This window comes from Sphaerodactylus townsendi, linkage group LG16, assembly GCF_021028975.2.
Source record: "Sphaerodactylus townsendi isolate TG3544 linkage group LG16, MPM_Stown_v2.3, whole genome shotgun sequence".
NCBI lineage: Eukaryota > Metazoa > Chordata > Lepidosauria > Squamata > Sphaerodactylidae > Sphaerodactylus > Sphaerodactylus townsendi.
The window spans coordinates 2,334,367-2,352,558 of record NC_059440.1 but is presented as its reverse complement, the minus strand read 5'-3'; the positions used below and the strand labels follow the sequence as shown (position 1 = coordinate 2,352,558).

The window sequence follows — 18,192 nt, the reverse complement described above, 5'->3', positions numbered from 1 at the left end:
AAGCCTTCACCTTAAAATAACAGCTGCTCTTCACTTAGCAGGTCTACAAAACTGGTGCCTGGGCATGATTCAACTAAGTTTTGGACTAAACTGGTATGTTTGAAGGGTGAAAAAAGTTTCTTTTTCTGCTGTCCCTGAAGTCTTAACCCTAAAAGCAGAGTTCAGAGTATGCCTGCTTCACTGGCAATCGGAATAATTTATGTAATCACCCTACTCCTTCAGCTGCCTCCAAGGAATGCCCTTTTCAAGGAATTACACACCTCAGGTGTATCTAAGGACAGGATCTGGGAAGGGAGGTGGATGCTAATTATCCACTTTGTCATGCCTTCGTGTGCCAGAATTAGATGCGGCCGGTTGTCAGCACTGCAGCATGAACAGCAGCCAACAAGAGTAAAACGAGGAGCACTTTCAACACTGCCCAAGTAAAATGATCTCTGCTGGGATGCACAACGCACACCGAAGGGTCCAGAAGAGGTTTAAGAGCTTATAATGTGCAAGAATGTCTGTCTATGGTTGTGAGAATATCAAAACAGATAAAAGAAAGCACTTCTTCCAATGATGCATACTGGGCCTGTGGAGATCAAGGCCCATCACACCAATGGCCATGATGAGCAGTGGCGTAGGAGGTTAAGAGCTCGTGTATCTAATCTGGAGGAACCGGGTTTGATTCCCAGCTCTGCCGCCTGAGCTGTGGAGGCTTATCTGGGGAATTCAGATTAGCCTGGGCACTCCCACACATGCCAGCTGGGTGACCTTGGGCTAGTCACAGCTCTTCGGAGCTCTCTCAGCCCCACCTACTTCACAGGGTGTTTGTTGTGAGGGGGGAAGGGCAAGGAGATTGTCAGCCCCTTTGAGTCTCCTGCAGGAGAGAAAGGGGGGATATAAATCCAAACTCTTCTCTCCTTCTTCTTCTAATGGAACCTCCACGTGCTGGGGGGGGGGGGGGGGGGCCAACAAGCAGTGGAAGGTTTTGATTTTGTGCCCCCTCCTGTGGGCTTTCTAGGGCATCTGGTTGCCTGTTCTGGGAAATGGGGTGCTGAACCAGATGCCCGCTTTGGGCCCAAGTTCTCATTAGTCATGTCAGCAGGGAATGAAGCCCCCTTGTACAGAGGCAGTGTAATGTCAAGCACGAGGTACCAGGACCAACACCAGAGGAAGGGACACTCTGCTGTTATATACCCAGCTTGGGGGTCTTCCGGGGTCATCACAGGCCACAGGATGCTGAATTAGGTGGACTACTGGTTTGATCAGTGGTGGGATCCAAAGATTTTAGTAACAGGTTCCCATGGGGGTGGGATTCAAACTGTGGCATAGCGCCAATGGGACTGGGTAGGGCACGACAGGGGCGGGGCATTCCATGGGCTGCTGTGGTAAGTGGGACGCAGCCGCCAGGCAGCCGGTCCCTTAAGGGGAAATCTAATGCCATGCAGGCGAGGCTTCAAGCCAAGCACGCCGGTGCACCTCCTGCTAGACTGCTTCAAGTTCTGCACGCTGCTGCTAAGGGGAGGGGCGTAACTGAGGCAAAAATCACGTGGCAAAATCACCAATTAGTAACCCCCTCTCGGCACACACAAATAATTAGTACCCTACTCTCGGGAACCTGTGAGAACCTGCTGGATCCCACCTCTGGATTTGATCCATCAGGGCTTTTACATTTGAGATCACAAGTTGAAATGCAAAAAAAAAAAAGAAGAAAAAAGGAAATGCTAGCATCTGTTCCTAAAACAATTCCAATTGTGAACGAATTGCCTGAATGTAAAACAATCTGCAAGTTTTCAATGGCCCCAACGAAAACAATATACCACTTTCTAATGTTTGGGGGCATATGCTGCTTGGAGGAGGAACAGAGCGTTTGGGGGCACATGCTGTTCTGAGGAGGAACAGCCGTCCTTAACAAAACGATGATGATTCTCCATTTCTGTCACCCTGACAGTCGGGGAGGCCTGTGCTGCAGGAAAGCTTTGGAGAGGCTGCAATCATATGCAGCACGGTGGGAAGCATGCCATGGACTCCAGAGGGGACTGCAGATCCAAGGTGATCTCTTGCACCGTGCCAACCACGACGGGGATAGGAGCACACCACAGTCCCAGCTCAAAACACTCCTGCCCCCAAAAGTGCTTGTGCATTCACGCATGGGATTTAAGTCCTGGGATTGGGCACCTCTAGGAGACTCAAAGGGGCTGACAATCTCCTTGCCCTTCCCCCCTCACAACAAATACCCTGTGAGGTGGGTGGGGCTGAGAGAGCTCCCAGAAGCTGTGACTAGCCCAAGGTCACCCAGCTGGCGTGTGTGGGAGTGCACAGGCTAATCTGGATTCCCCAGATAAGCCTCCACAGCTCAGGTGGCAGAGCTGGGAATCAAACCCGGTTCCTCTAGATTAGGTACACGAGCTCTTAACCTCCTATGCCATTGCTGCTCCTGATGGCATAGGAGGTTAAGGTGGACTGGTTAGTAAGTAGGAAGCAGAGAAGGAAACAAGAGTCAGAGAGAAGGTCTGGGGGCTTCTTGGGGAAAAGAAAGTAGAAATAGAGGGGAAATGAGGTCCACCCTGCAAGTTCTTGTGGGTCCCCCATTTTTGTATATATAGCATTCCAAATGATTTAAAATATGTCAGAACTGGTGGTAGGCTTCAGCTAGAATTAACCAGTATCAGCTAACAGTAAATTGGAAAAAATGCAGTAGATCAGAAGGGGGCGTTTCGGCCTCTCAGAGAAAAAGAGAGAGAGAGAACAGCAGTGCAGAACCAGGGAGCCCGCTGGGGCAGAGGACGCTCCAAGGGGCATAGAAAACTCCCCACTTCCATCCCCAAAGCTCATCCAAAATCCTAGTCAAGCAAAGGGAGTCAAAGTACAGAAATCATCCCCCAAGTTTATAGGAAGAATCGTACATGGAGAACAGTAACTTTTAGGCATCATGGCCTTTCTTATTGCCCACATGCCTCGGCCATTCATTCTCAACGTGGCTGCACAACGCTGCAGCTGCTAACAGGCTGAGATCGGCTTGCTTTGACGAAACACACGGGCAGTTCCCGCCTGGGGCCGCGTCCTCGGCTCCTGGTTCACCCTTCCAGCACAGGACAGCGTGGCTGATGTGGATCTCAACTGGTAGTGAGCCAGAGGCACGGCTGGGAAGCATGGCCATGCATGGAACATCTGGAGGAGGACAGACTAGATCAGTGGTGGCGAACCTATGGCACGGGTGCCAGAGGTGGCACTCAGAGCCCTCTCTGTGGGCAAGCACAGAGCCCCCCCCCCCCACCTAGGCTGGCCTGGGCTGCTGGGCTCAATTATTAGCATTAAACCTAAGACCTAGTTTTGGGGAAGCAGTGTAGGTAACCCTGTTAAGTGCTGTTAAGCCCCACTGATTTTCATGCGAAGAACTAAAGCGCGATCCTTTACCTGGAGTAAGCTCGGTTGCCGGCAATGGGGCCTGCTTCTGAGTAAACCCTCCTAGGGTCGTGATTTACCCGTTGGAGGAGTTGCACAGTTGCTTCAAAGCAAAACAACTGACTACCACCAAGCTTACTCCCAAGTAATGCACACCTCGGAGCCAACTGGTTTTTCTAAACTAAAACCTCAGTATTCAGGTTAAATTGCCATGTTGGCACTTTGCGATAAATAAGTGGGTTTTGGGTTGCAGTTTGGGCACTCGGTCTTAAAAAGGTTCGCCATCACTGGACTAGATGGTCTTTGGGCCTCTTTGCAGCACTACATAATTTATAAAATAAACTCTACCCAAACATGCTTTTAAAACTCTAAGGAACTTAGGAGAACGAGGATGGGTTTCCCATGCCCTGAAAAGCAGATATTAGAAGCAGAAGAGAAGAAGAGTTTGGATTTATACCCCCTTTTTCTCCTGTAAGGAGACTCAAGGTGGCTTCCAAGCTCCTTTCCCTTCCTCTCCCCACAACAGACACCTTGTGAGGCAGGTGGGACTGAGAGAGTTCTGAAGAACCGGGACTATCCCAAGGTCACCCAGCAGGAATGTAGGAGTGCAAAAACACATCTGGTTCACCGGATAAGACTCTGCCGCTCATCCGGAGGAGTGCAGAATCAAATCCAGAGTCCACCTGCTCTTAACCACTACATCACACTGGCTCTTAGTCCAAGATAACATAGTTAAGAATCATGGATTTTTTTTTGAGTAGGGAAGGCTTGAATCTGAGTTTCTCAGTTCCTAGTCTGACACTGTAACCCAGTGGTGGCGAACCTTTGGCACTCCAGATGTTATGGACTACAATTCCCATCTGCCCCTGCCAGCATGGCCAATTGGCCATTCTGGAAGGGGCTGATGGGAATTGTAGTCCATAACATCTGGAGTGCCAAAGGTTTGCCACCACGGCTGTAACTGTTACAGCACATTCCCACACTCTGTTTAACAACTCCACAGATGTAAGGCAACTGTCGTTGAGGATCTCACAGGCAGATAATTAACATTTGAGAAAGTCACGGTGGTCATGAAACGAAGGCACAGCAAGCAGAGAATTATGGAAAGACCAGCAGAAAACAGCCCAAGGGCTGAAGTATCATCAACGATTTTTAAAAAGAACACTCCAAAATCGAGGCTGGATACTATGTGCACAGCTCAGGAATGCCCGCTGCATCCTAATGCAGCCAGGCTCATCCCCTGGGAGTGGGGGAGGGAAGGGGGGTGGGAGGAGGAGGAGAAGGAACAGACCAAGGGAAGTTTGGAAAGTGCTTTTTAAAAAAACCTGCCCGTTTTGTCGAGTGTGCACCCCTTGCGATAAATTTGAGTCAGCACCAAGCGACGGGGCTCTGCAGTCCTCCGACGGAGCGCTGATCAGGTGGTCACGGAGCCCGTGGAAACGGCAGCACGATGCAGCTGAGGAGGCAAAGCACAGCCCACAGGCAAACCGGGGCTGTCCTCACGAGCGAGCCGACAACCTTCGCAGGTCTATCTTTCCGAGGAAGGATGCACTGAGGCTGCAGCAGGGACTGGGGTAAGTTAGTGGCTCGGCTTCTCTTTCTCCTCCACTTCGGACCAGCCTCCCCTTGCCCCCCCCCCTAAAATCGCTTGCTTTTAAGGCCTGCACCTGCCTCAACAGAGACAGAGGGAGAGGATATAAACATATTAATCTCTAAAAGGCAGAAATGTCGTCTTAACTTGCATGCCCAACCAGCCTGCTTGAGGGACAGCTACAGAATCTCCTCTGAACAATTTGGGGTTCCACCGAACAGGCTGCCAGGTGAAGGAAAAATGGAGAGGATGACTATAATGTGAGGAAATTGCAGGGAGGGGAACTGGTCATGTCACGTACATGAAGAATTGTGACTTAACAGTGCCAGATTTATATCTGAATTAAAGACTTCCTTTGGAACTATGTCATACTTGCAGCAAACAGACTGTTTATATTGATGCAGGGGTTTCAAAACTATCTTTTTAGACAGCCATTCTTTTCTCTCCCTCAAACAACCCTTTAAAAATTGTGTGTGTGTGTGTGTGTGTGTGTGTGAGAGAGAGAGAGAGAGAGAGAGAATATGAATGAATACCAACCCAAAGATAAACACAGGATTCAAACCCCTGCAAATAGAAAGCAGGCATTGTATAACGTTTGGAAGGAACGAGCAGTTTAGGAAGAATGCTACCACTGGGAGCTGGCATCGGAGGGGAAAGAGGAGGGTGGAAGGAATAGATGAGCAGACAGCAGGGCAGGAGGATAAAGAGAGCTTTTGTAAATAACTGTCTTTTTGCCCAGGGAGGACCAGGCCACACTGATGGAGGTAGGTGTGCTTGTTTCATACAAATGCAACTTCCACTGAAAGACAGCGATGCAGGGAAGGGGAAAATGCACAGCCGCCCATACAACCCCTCCAAATTGCATTCCTCAGCTGTGCAATAAATTGGGTGTTTCTGTATGTTATTTGCTTCCAGGCAACCATGGAGAATCCGGTCTTCAAGGCATCTCCCTGTCTGCTGGCTCTTCTCCTCGTCCTACCAGCTGTTCAGGGCGTCTGTCCTTCTCTGTGTTCATGCTCAGGAAACCACAGAAGGGTGGACTGTTCTGGCAGAAACCTGACTGCACTGCCCCATGGACTTCAGGACAACATTACCTATTTAAACCTGTCTCATAACCGCCTGGCAGACCTCAACAGCCAACTTGCTCAGTTTGCCAATCTGAGGACCCTGGATATTTCCCATAACCAGCTCTGGAACTTGCCGGCTAACCTGCCCAGGTCGCTCTGGGAGATCCATGCTGCACACAACAATGTCAAGGTTCTCCAAAAGCTGGACACAGCTTACCAGTGGAACCTAAAGGTCCTCGACATGTCTGAAAACATGGTGGAACGGGCCGTTCTTATCAACAACACACTGAGCAACCTCAAGTTCCTCAACCTCAGTAGCAACAGACTCTGGACGGTCCCCACTAACATTCCTTCCAACGCAGAAACAGTGGATCTATCCAACAACTTCTTAACGCAAATTCTACCTGGCACGCTGGTGAGGCTCTCACACCTTTCCAAACTTTACTTGCACAACAATAAGTTCACCCACATTCCCGACAAAGCTTTTGACCAGCTCACTCAACTGCAACTAATCACATTTTCCAAAAACCCGTGGGCGTGTGAAGACGGTGAGCAAGCCCTCTCGTATTTGCGGAAATGGGCAGCAGAGACCAGCGCTGCAATCGTAGACCTCCCCTGTGCCAGTGAAACCAGCACCTTTTGGAAACATGCCACGTCCCCCTCAACTGCTCCCACAGCTGGGGAGAACCACCTCCTTGTAAAGGCTATGAAGGCCGCAGGTACTGCTGGGTCTCCAATGACAACCGAGCACGCCCAGCTTGGGCACCGCCAATTCAGAACGAAGGAGGGTGTGCTCAGTGCTACCACCGGCCACACTGTGGCATTTCCCAGCACCGACAAGCCACTAATCCTCTACGCGGAAGACCCGGGCACAGAGAAGCTCAACTCATATGAAGCAGCAGCTGCCACGCAGACTATCCATCTGCAAGGTACAAGCTCCGTGAATGCAAGCACAAGGGGTCTGGCGGGAACATCGGTGACTCCGATGACCTTGAGCATCACCAGTGGAATGCCTACAAACTATTCAAAGAGGCCTCAAAGCACAACTCTCACCATAAAGAAAGCCGAATCGGCCACAAAAGTGAACCCCAACAGCAAGTCCAGAGCAAGTCACTATGAGGTAGTCCCGTTCGTCACAGTCTTGCTTACTGCTGTGGTGCTGGCAATCGGCTAAAGGCTTGTGCTTGTGAACCGTTGCTTTACCATTCCTCCTCAGCAAGTGGTTGGAACAAAAAATGCTTGAGTCAAACAAGGGTTCAAATAAAAGAAGAAAGCCCATTTCCGTCCTGGAACAGGGCTTACAAAAAGCAACTTCTCCTAAACAAAAAGGCTGCACAAAATTATGTCTTGATAACCGAGCTCCTACTTACCTTAACTTTGTCAGAGTCAAATAACACAAAAGTCTAATTCTATCAAATAATATAATGGGGTTTTTTTATGAAATGTGCTTTTTTTGTATTTACATTTTTAATTTTCTTCAAACACACACACACACAATGAAAACAAAGTCAGTATTTTATGTATCAATTATGTATAGTTTTGTCATTAAACATCTGGAAAAGAAAAATATGAACAGCCTGTATCATCCATGTATTTGCCTTGCCAGACATGCTAGTCCGAGAGTCTTGTAACATAAAAGTACTGGTCCTCTTAAAAGATGATGTGCGAAAAGGGATTAAATGGTTAAAAATAAAATTGTCTAAAACTGACCAGCTTCTTATTTTGAGGTATAAGAGCGGTGCATTAATTAAATGTGCATGTGCATATGTACATAGGGCAGTGGTTCTCAACCTTCCTAATGCCGCGACCCTTTAATACAGTTCCTCCTGTTGTGGTGACCCCCAACCCTAACATTGATCCATTTTACAGATGGAGAACACTGATGCAGAGAGTCTTAGGCGACCCCTGTGAAAGGGTCATTTGACCCCCAAAGGGGTCCTGACCCCCAGGTTGAGAACCGCTGTGTTAGGGGCATCTTAATGAAAAGAAATAGCATTTAAATGTCTTTTAAGCACATGTAAAGATGCTTCGCCTGGGGATAAATGCTAACCGTGGGGTGTTGCTATAATCCCAATGACAATCCCAAATTCCAGTGGAGCCTGCTGAAAGCTGAGGGCCACCTCAAAAGCACAGACAAATGGCCACATTGAACAATGGTCTGCACAAGCTGGGCTTAGCAAGTTCACTTCAGACCCAAGTGTCCCATTCCAGTGTGAAAGTCAGTCCTTAATCACTGCTCAGGTATTCTGACGTTAGGCTTCATGTCAAGGCCTCCATGAAGCAGTATGTTGGCACCACATCTCAGCAGGACAGGCAGATGGATTCATTTTAAGGAGAACCAACTTCTCTGGACTCAGGAGCCCCTCCAGGCAGCCGTATGGGGGGACCTCAAGATTCCCACCACAAATGTATTTTTGGCCACAGCACAGGGTTCTGTTGTGCACACTCAGGTCATTTTCCCAAACCATAAGCAAAGGTCACAAACGCAGGCATGGCAACCACTGCTTTCAACTGGCAAGTGCCCAGTTTGCCCCACCACAAGGAGAGAGGCATGATGAGGGCTGCCCCGACCACATAATGGGCTCAGGGAGGACCAAAGAATCATAATCCCAATTCTTCATCATGCTGCCAGAGACAAGACCCAACCCCCCAACCCCTGTCAGAGAAGAACGGGCTGAAGGGGGGACCTCCATGTGAACGTGAATGATGGGGTCCTCCGCTCTCCTCCTTCCTACACGTGTCCTTCACATCCACTGCAGTGGCGTAGGAGGTTAAGAGCTCGTGTATCTAATCTGGAGGAACCGGGTTTTATTCCCCACTCTGCCGCCTGAGCTGTGGAGGCTTCTCTGGGGAATTCAGATTAGCCTGTGCACTCCCACACACGCCAGCTGGGTGACCTTGGGCTAGTCACAGCTTCTCGGAGCTCTCATAAGAACATAAGAACAAGCCAGCTGGATCAGACCAGAGTCCATCTAGTCCAGCTCACTGCTACTCGCAGTGGCCCACCAGATGCCATTGGGAGCTCTCTCAGTCCCACCCACCTCACAGGGTGTTTGTTGTGAGGGGGGAAGGGCAAGGAGATTGTAAGCCCCCCCCCCTGCAGGAGAGAAGGGGGGATATAAATCCAAACTCTTCTTCCTGCAACAACTACGGGGGGACCTTCTCACCCAGTTCCTGATATGCAGGCTCCCCACCGGTTTGCATCAAATGTCTCCTTTCAGTGCGCTCTCACAGGAGCATACTCCCCTGCTCCCCAAAAACTGGTCCTAGCTCCCATCCCTCCTTCCTCCCCATCCTCCCTTCAGCCCAACTGGCAGATGCAGGCACTGCCCCACTTGCCCTGCCAATGCTGCTTCCTCCATCACCTTGACAACACAGGAATACAGCTCTGTCGCCCTGACAACTGCATCACTGCTCGCTCTTCCCTCCTGATGCTCTGCCTTGGTTTCTCCTGGAAGAGTTCTGTACTCAGCAGTGCAGAACCACCCAAATCTTTACAGGAGAGATCTCCATCCCTGCACAGAAGGCTGTTTGGTTACCACAATGCTTGGTTATCAAGGCCAGCCAAAACCTGTGGACCCCCTGCACACAGATCTCTAGGTGTCTTAACGATGGAGAGAATGAACTGCAGTCACAACTAAAAGCTCAGAAGCAAGACAGGACCTAGATGACCTTCATGGTTTGTTTCCGCTCCCGGGTACGGTACAAGAACGGCCACTAGATTAGCTGGCTTTTCAGGGATATCAGGCAAACACACAGAAGGTTCGCTGAAATGGCAACATGGATCTATGTTCAGAGGCAGCATGCCAGGGCTCAGGTGCGCAGGCAGGGGAAGGCCTTGGCCTCTGGGCCCTGCTCAAAGCCTTCCCCAGTGTGGGGGAGGTTGGCCTGGTTGGCCAGTGTGGGGAGCAAGATAGTGTGGACATTTGGGACACTTGGGTCTGAAGACAGTGTGGGGAGCAAGATAGATTTTTCTTCCAGGTTAGCGGGCTCTTCTTCTAAGCACTTTCTAACGGAAGGGACCTTCTCATTATGGGTGGAAATTTTGACCGAAAAGGGAAATGGTTTGACTCAAGTTGCCTTTCATGGGTTGCAGAGGGGAGGGGAAGGACACTGTGTACATGACAGAGAATCCTTCTCGCAATAGATGAAACGGAAGGAAAGATTTTTCTTCTGAGAGGAGGAAATTGCGCAGCCATTGCTAGGGCAGCATCCTGCTTTGGCCGCTTTCGACACAGTTCCACTCTCTGTCCCTCCCAAATGACTCTAAAAGCAGCAGCGACTGTGCACGCCGCTTCCATTATGCCCTCCGGCCTGGGGGCACTGCTCGCTTCAGGCTGAGAAACTTCTCCGCTAGGGTCACGTGAAGGGGCGGTCCCAGCCTTCCTGCATCACAGAACATGAGGATCCCGAGAGGTTTGTCCAGGGTCAGACCTGTTCAGCTCCAACCAGGAGGCAGGTTCGTGGGCCCTGCCACCATGGCCGGGGGTCTGATGCGGACACAGCACTGAGCCCCAGGTCACCGGACACAGCCTGCCCCTTAAGCACATGTGTACCATCCAGGCACTTCTTCCAGCATGATTATTGGGACAGAAGAGCTGCGCGCGCACACACACACAGAGGAGGAGGAGTTTGGATTTATATCCCCCCTTTCTCTCCTGTAGGAGACTCAAAGGGGCTGACAATCTCCTTGCCCTTCCCCCCTCACAACAAACACCCTGGGAGGTGGGTGGGGCTGAGAGAGCTCCCAGAAGCTGTGACTAGCCCAAGGTCACCCAGCTGGCGTGTGTGGGAGTGCACAGGCTAATCCGAATTCCCCAGAGAAGCCTCCACGGCTCAGGCGGCAGAGCTGGGAATCAAACCCGGTTCCTCCAGATTAGATACATGAGCTCTTAACCTCCTACGCCACAGAGAGAGACAGAGACAGAGACAGAGACAGACACACACACACACACACACACACACAGAGACAGACAGACAGACAGACAGACACAGACACAGAGAGACACACACAGACACACACAGACACACACACACACACAGAGAGAGAGAGAGAGAGAGAGAGAGAGAGAGAGAGAGAGAGAGAGAGAGCTCCTCCTTGGATAGGAGGGCTATCATCAGAAACGGATGGGTGGGGTAAGTGTAGTCAGCAGCTGAACAATTCAGCTGCATGTGCAGGAGAAAGATTTCACGTTGCACGTGTGGCATGCAGTTCAGTCCCTGCTCAACGGAGAAGCTGCTGCTGGAGCCATTCTAAGCCCTTCCTCCCCCCACCTTGGGCTGTCCAGGTCTGCAGGAGGGAACTCTGGAAATAGACCCAGGCCACGGGAGCCACTGTCCTGTTTGGAATGCAAATGCTTGGAGCGCAGTGCTGAAGGTGGAGAGCCAGATTGGCAGCAAACTCTTGACACGTGCCAAATTTTTGCTTTGCAGTCCCCACAACAGGTTATATATTGCAGCAGCTATTTCCATGGTAACCGGAAGCAGAGAACTCCAAAAAGGAGACTATCCTTACATGTTAAAAAAAGAGCACAGCATTTCTCCCTGGTTCAAAGGATCAGGATGGCATGCTGCAAGCCAGCTGGGGCAGTGTTTTCACTTGCCAGCAAAACTAAGCTGGCAAGTCCAGATATTATACTAGTTGCAAAATATCAGGAAAGCCATAACCCAAAGGAGTCCTTTTACTCATGTTCTTGGAGAAGAGCGGCTGGAAAGGGCACTCTAATTCAGTCCATTTCCCCACCACTGTTTTCTAAAGGAAGGGAAGGACACATTTAAGGCCTTACGCGGCCTGGGACCATCGTACCTTCAAGAACGCATCACTCCATACGTCCCTGTACGGCCTCTTCGATCAGTCGAGGCCAATCTACTGGTGGTCCCTGGCCCCTCGGCAATGCAGCTGGCCTCCACATGGGCCAGGGCCTTTATGGCTCTGGCCCCAGCCTGGTGGAACGCTCTACCTCCAACTGTCCGGGCCCTGCGGGACCTTGGTGAGTTCCGCAGGGCCTGTAAGACGGAGCTGTTCCGCCGGGCCTTTGGAGGAACTGGCCGCTGATGGTGCCACCCCCCCTATGGCCCCTGACATCTGGGCCAATTGCCATCTAATGAGACTCGCCACTCCTCCCTTTTTTGGGGGGGGGAGGGAATTTTAAAGTTAGCATACTGGACGCCACCCCTCCCCTCCCATAGAAAACCGTAGTTTTCTATGGTTTTATTGCTGCTTTTAAATGTTTTAATCATCTTACATTGTTATTCCTTATGTTGTACACCGCCCAAAGCCCTTTGGGGATGGGGCGGTATAAAAGTCTAATAAGTAAGTAAGTAAGTAAGTAAGTAAGTAAGTAAGTAAGTAAGTAAGTAAGTAAGTAAGTAAGTAAGTAAGTAAGTAAGTAAGTAAGTCAATCAATCAATCAATCAAAGACACACCACCCACAATACTTCCTGCTGTCTCCCTCAGAAGAACCACCAGCCGTCTCCCATTTACTATGTTATTTTTTTAATTGCTTACATTTCTGCCCTGTCTTCTGAACCCCACGTTCCTTCCAGTGCAATCACCTGGCCACCTCCGGGCAACAAGGCACTCGGGGAAGCTCTCTTGCGGTGGTTCCAGAATGCCACCTTTCAGAGCCTCTTTCCAAAGCAAAAAGACTGCCTAGCTTGGTCAAGGTCTTCAACCCAGACTGAAGTTTCTGTACCCCAGTTTCTTGAGCGTGATTTTAACTGTAACTTTGTGGATCGCTCCAGCCAGTTAAGTGCTTGGGCTCTTCTTTATTTTAGGAGCAGCAGTGGCATAGGAGGCTAAGAGCTCGTGTATCTAATCTGGAGGAACCGGGTTTGATTCCCCACTCTGCTGCCTGAGCTGTGGAGGCTTATCTGGGGAATTCAGATTAGCCTGTACACTCCCACACACGCCAGCTGGGTGACCTTGGGCTAGTCACAGCTTCTGGGAGCTCTCTCAGCCCCACCTACCTCACAGGGTGTTTGTTGTGAGGGGGGAAGGGCAAGGAGATTGTCAGCCCCTTTGAGTCTCCTGCAGGAGAGAAAGGGGGGATATACATCCAAACTCTTCTTCTTCTTCTTAATGGGCGAGGTGAAGCACACGCATCATAAATTCCCTGAAGTCAACGGATTCTAAAAATGCTTTGCTCTAGCTCAGTGAGGGCAAACCTTTTCGAGACCGAGTGCCCAAATTGCAACCCAAAACCCACTTATTTATCGCCAAGTGCCAACACGGCAATTTAACCTGAATACTGAGGTTTTAGTTTAGAAAAAATGGTTGGCTCCGAGGCGCACGTTACTCGGGAGTAAGCTTGGTGAAGTAACCGTGCAACACTTCGAATGGGTGAATCACGACCCTAGGAGGGTTTACTCAGAAGCAAGCCCCACTGCCAGCAACCGAGCTTGCTCCCAGGTAAAGGATCGTGCCCAGGCTAGCCTAGATATGTGTGTGTGTGTGTGGGGGGGTGATTTTACGCCCCCCCCACACGATGAACTCTGTGCACGTGTGCCCACAGAAAGGGCTCTGAGTGCCATCTCTGGCACCCATGCCACAGGTTCACCACCGCTGCTCTAGCTAGACTGAGCCTCCTTGCTTTGTCTTTAAACTATTTGTACTTTACCATTAATACTTCACCACAACTCTTCCCATCTGCTCAGGAAAACATAAATGACACTTTAAAATGGATGGAGGTTTCTCCCCACCTTCAAGTACCACCCTTCAGCACAGATTTTGTTCTGTGACCTCTGAACCCCGTCTCTAATTCATAGGCTTGGCTGTATCAGAGGGGTCAATATACTTGTGTCCTTCTACATTTAGGCAATTAGCTCAGCAATTCTTTGCTTCCACACGGATTCAGAAACCGAGGTAAACATCTGATGGTTGGGCTTTTATCTGCGCATTTTACATTTATTCATTTATTCACATACGTTCCACTGCCTTTTTCTTTAAAAAGAAATCCAATGCAAATACAAAACACAATTATACAAGCCAAAAAAAAAAAAAGGTTAAGAGACAATTATCCAGCTAAATCTCTCTCCAACTTACACTCCTCGTTGTTAGTTTTAAGCAGATTACTAAAATATACAAAACTAGACCACATCTGAACAACTAAGAAAATAAATCACAATGGCATATTATTGCACAACTGAAAGTGTGGTCGATCTGCTATTATTTTCTAATAAAAAGGCAATGTCTCCATGAGATCTGTAGTCTGGAGCAAAGGAAAAATTAAAAGATTTCCAGCCTCAGAAAAATCGTTACATTCAAAAGTCAGGTGATATAGAGTATCTACACTACCTGCTCCTCAGCCTCTATCAGATTAGGATATCTCAAAGGAAAACATTTGGTGGCAAGGCATCTAGGTGAGCCAACATACAGGCACGCCTATACTGAGAAACAATCAAGCAAGAACAGGGGTTGGGAAGCGGGCCAGACGATAGGGTACCAACAAACTGAGTGGAGCAAACACACCTTGCACAATTTAAAACCCACTGCCTCCACCTGGCCCCAAAAGCTCTCCTGAAGAGCTTCCCTTTCCAGTCCCCTCAAACCCAGAAGGGCAGGCAACGCTCCAACTTCAGGGAAACTGTTCCAGCGCAAGAGTCGCTACTGGGCTGCAGCAGCAGTTCTATCAGCGCTGCAGGTAGGAACAGCAAGGATAAACTGTTTCGTTGTTTAGACTGCCACACATGTTCACACAGGGACAGGGATATCGGTTAGGCCAGGGGTAGGGAACCTGCAGCTCTCCAGATGTTCAGGAACTACAATTCCCATCAGCCCCTACCAGCATGGCCAATTGGCCATGCTGACAGAGGCTGATGGGAATTGTAGTTCCTGAACATCTGGAGAGCCGCAGGTTCCCTACCCCTGGGTTAGGCTCTCAAAATTGTGCCCAGGACCTGAAACTCTAAGCCCGTGGTGGTGAACCTTTGGCACTCCAGATGTTATGGACTACACTTCCCATCAGCCCCTGCCAGCATGGCCAATTGGCCATGCTGGCAGGGGCTGATGGGAAGTGTAGTCCATAACATCTGGAGTGCCAAAGGTTCGCCACCACTGTCCTAAGCCTTATAAAAACCCAGATTCACTAGGATAATTTTAAAAGACAATTTCACAGAATGTGTTCTACCTTGCAGGGAATAACTTGCAGTGGAACAGAAGGCAATGGCAGAAGAGAGGCTCTGCAGTTACAGCGTCTCAGGGTGGACCTCCAGTGCAGGGGTGCCAAACACGCGGCCGCGGGGGCGAGGTCCGGCTCCTCCTTCCAAAAAGACAGCCCTGAGAACTGGGCTGTCTTTACTCATTTCATTTATATTCTGCCTTTCTCCGCAACGGTGACCCAAAGCAGCTCACACCATTCTCCTCTCCTTCATTTCACCTCCAGAACAAGCCTGTGAGGTAGGTTAGTTTGAGACGGTATGCCTGGCCCAGAGCCGCCCACTTAGATTTCACTGCACAGTAGGGATTTGAACCCGCACCTACCAGAGCCTAATCTGAAGCCTCCAACCCAGGGTTAGATCTGATGCAACCTATGGTGCTCCAGATGGGACTACAATTCCCATCAGGCCATGCCGGCAGGGGCTGATGGGAATTGTAGTCCACGAACATCTGGAGCACCATAGGTTGGCCACCCCTACTCTAACCACTAGAACACAGGTGTCAAACTCGCGGCCCTCCGGATGTTATGGACTACAGATTTATGCCTAATAAAGGTTTACTGCACTACAGTTCCCTTCATCCCCTGCCAGCATCATGTTGGCAGGGGATGATGGGAACTGTAGTCCATAACATCCAGAGGGCCGTGAGTTTGACATCTCTGCACTAGAACATGTAACTGGCTGTCATGAGGTGCTGCTGCTGAACAGTAGGAAGGAGCCACGCCAGGGGAGCCTTGCCGAAGATGTGCCCTGAGTGCGCGTGGCTCGCTCCCAGATAGGGCCACTCTGAGAATTAGACACACTGATGATGAGTTGCCTAGAAGCACCCCTGGAACGAGTGAAGCTTCTCCAGCAGTGTTCTGCAGGCTGCAACCTTCGCTGTCCCAGGGCTCATCGCATTCAGGCCCATTCTGCACGGCATGCCTACTTCGGGGCTCTTCGCTGCGCAGTGGGGTCTCCTCGCATTCCTTTGCTTACCCTGGATTCAGAAGCAAGCCTTTATTGGCATAGACAGCAGTACAACAATAATAAAAAACGGATTAAAAAGCATATACAATACAGGACATAAATGTTAAGTGGAGGGAAATCTACTGGCGTTTAGTCATTTCCAGGAGAAAGTCTGCCACTATCATACAGAGAGAAGAATCAGGGTTGTCCAACAAGTAGCGTAATCTAATTAAATCGGGGAGATGGGGTAAGTGTAAAGGAGTAAGGTTTACATACTTGGATCTGATTTCCTTGAATCTGAGACAGTGTAGTAATTGGTGGGCCAGAGATTCAACTGCGCCATCGTTGCATGGGCACAATCTTTTAGCCTTTTCTTGCTTATTAAATCTGCCTTCATTTCTTTGCTTACACGCAAGGAAGCACACAACTGCCCCTCTGCAGCTTGCTTGCTGAAATCCCCCTGGCCTCTGCCGCTTTTCCTGGTTTTCTTAACTCTACTCATCAAGTCATTCTTAAAAGCACCCAGTCACAAGATTGCTGGCTTTGTGAAAGCCCTTTCAATTGTTGTTATATTGATACTGCTGTTATTGCAGTTATATCGATACTGCAGTCCCTTTCCAAAAATAATCCCCTCAAAGGAAAGAGGCAAAGCAATTCCCTGGACCATATTCTGAAGAAGGGGACCACTGTGCTAGAACGGATATTCTCTCTCTCCACCCCACCCCCACTGCTGCCATGGGAAGAGAGAGAGGCTTGTTATTTCAATATTCCTCCGTATTTAGATTTCCTTGCATCAGATCTACCCCTCCCCACCCGCTCCCTGACACCCCTGTAGTGTGCATGTGTGGTTGAGCTTCTTCACTTTGACTTCCACTCAGTGGTGGGATCCCAAAATTTTAGTAACAGGTTCCCTCGCCAGCCACCCCTCAGCAAAGGGGGCAGAGGCGTACCTAGGCAAACCTGAGCCCTGGGCAAAACCTGAGTTGGATGCCCCCCCCCCCATAGGCAGCCACCCCACCATGACCCCCCCAAATTTTTTTGCACCAGGTCATTTCTAAATCATTATCACATTATAGAAAATGCCCCAACTCACAAATCTGAACACAGCAATGGTGAAACACACAGGTTCTTTGATAGAGAATGGTGAGATAAAAGGCACGAAAGGCTGAGAATCCATGAATTGCAGTACCTGAAAGGGATTAACCCAGTTCAGGGAGTTGCATTATTAGTCGCAATTGCTATATGGAACCTTCACATTCAAAGGCAGGATGCCTCTCGGGGAGGCGGGGGCGTGGAGATGGGAAAAGCTGACCCAATTAGTAACTCCCTCTCGGCACACACAAATAATTAGTAACCCCCTCTCGGGAACTGGTGAGAACCTGCTGGATCCCACCTCTGCTTCCACTTGCTTGCTGGATTTAACTCATACGTTCCCCCCACCCTTTCTGTGGATTTGCAAAGATGCCATCAGGATGAGTAGGAAGCAGGAAAGAGCTGGCAACACAGAAGGGGGGGAGGGAAGGCATGGGCACCATGCAAGGTAGTGGGAAGGATGAAGCTAAGCAGGCTGGCCATCGGCGGAGGGAAGATGTCAGGGCTAACTGTAGTCACTGGGAAATCTGCCCCACTCTGGCGGCAAAGCAAATCAAAGTCATGCTGGAAGTGGTGTTGCTTGCCACGGAGATACTGGAAAGTGAAAGCAGGTCTCAAGGAAATAAGTCCATACAACACATCTTGTTGTGACTGACATTCACTTCTGCAGAGTGTCAGACACCTTGTGCAGAGTCAGCCTCAGATTCCAAACTCCTTATCTTCTTGAAGCCTTCCCACAGCTTTGCAAAACAATTGTAATCCATATCACTTCCTTGGGTGGACTACATCATGCCACTTTATGTCTACGTGTAAGCGCCATCCTGATTTCCGTAGCAGCTCCTCCTAGCTCATTTTCACTCATTGAGTGAGGAAGAACAGGAGAATGTCACTAGACATTGAATCACAAAACTGTGGTTAAAACAAGCACTTTCCCAAGAGGGGGCCACTTCA

General features: G+C 49.7%; 1 protein-coding gene across 1 annotated transcript; it reads left to right on the top strand.

Annotated features, from left to right (window-relative positions):
* The first annotated feature begins 4,690 nt into the window (after nucleotides 1–4,690).
* On the top strand, nucleotides 4,691–7,754 carry OMG (oligodendrocyte myelin glycoprotein). The gene is made up of 2 exons (XM_048519312.1): nucleotides 4,691–4,961; nucleotides 5,894–7,754. Exon 2 carries the CDS (start codon nucleotides 5,900–5,902, stop codon nucleotides 7,217–7,219), a length of 1,320 nt encoding a protein of 439 aa, XP_048375269.1. The 5' UTR covers nucleotides 4,691–4,961; nucleotides 5,894–5,899; the 3' UTR covers nucleotides 7,220–7,754.
* The last annotated feature ends 10,438 nt before the right edge of the window (nucleotides 7,755–18,192 follow it).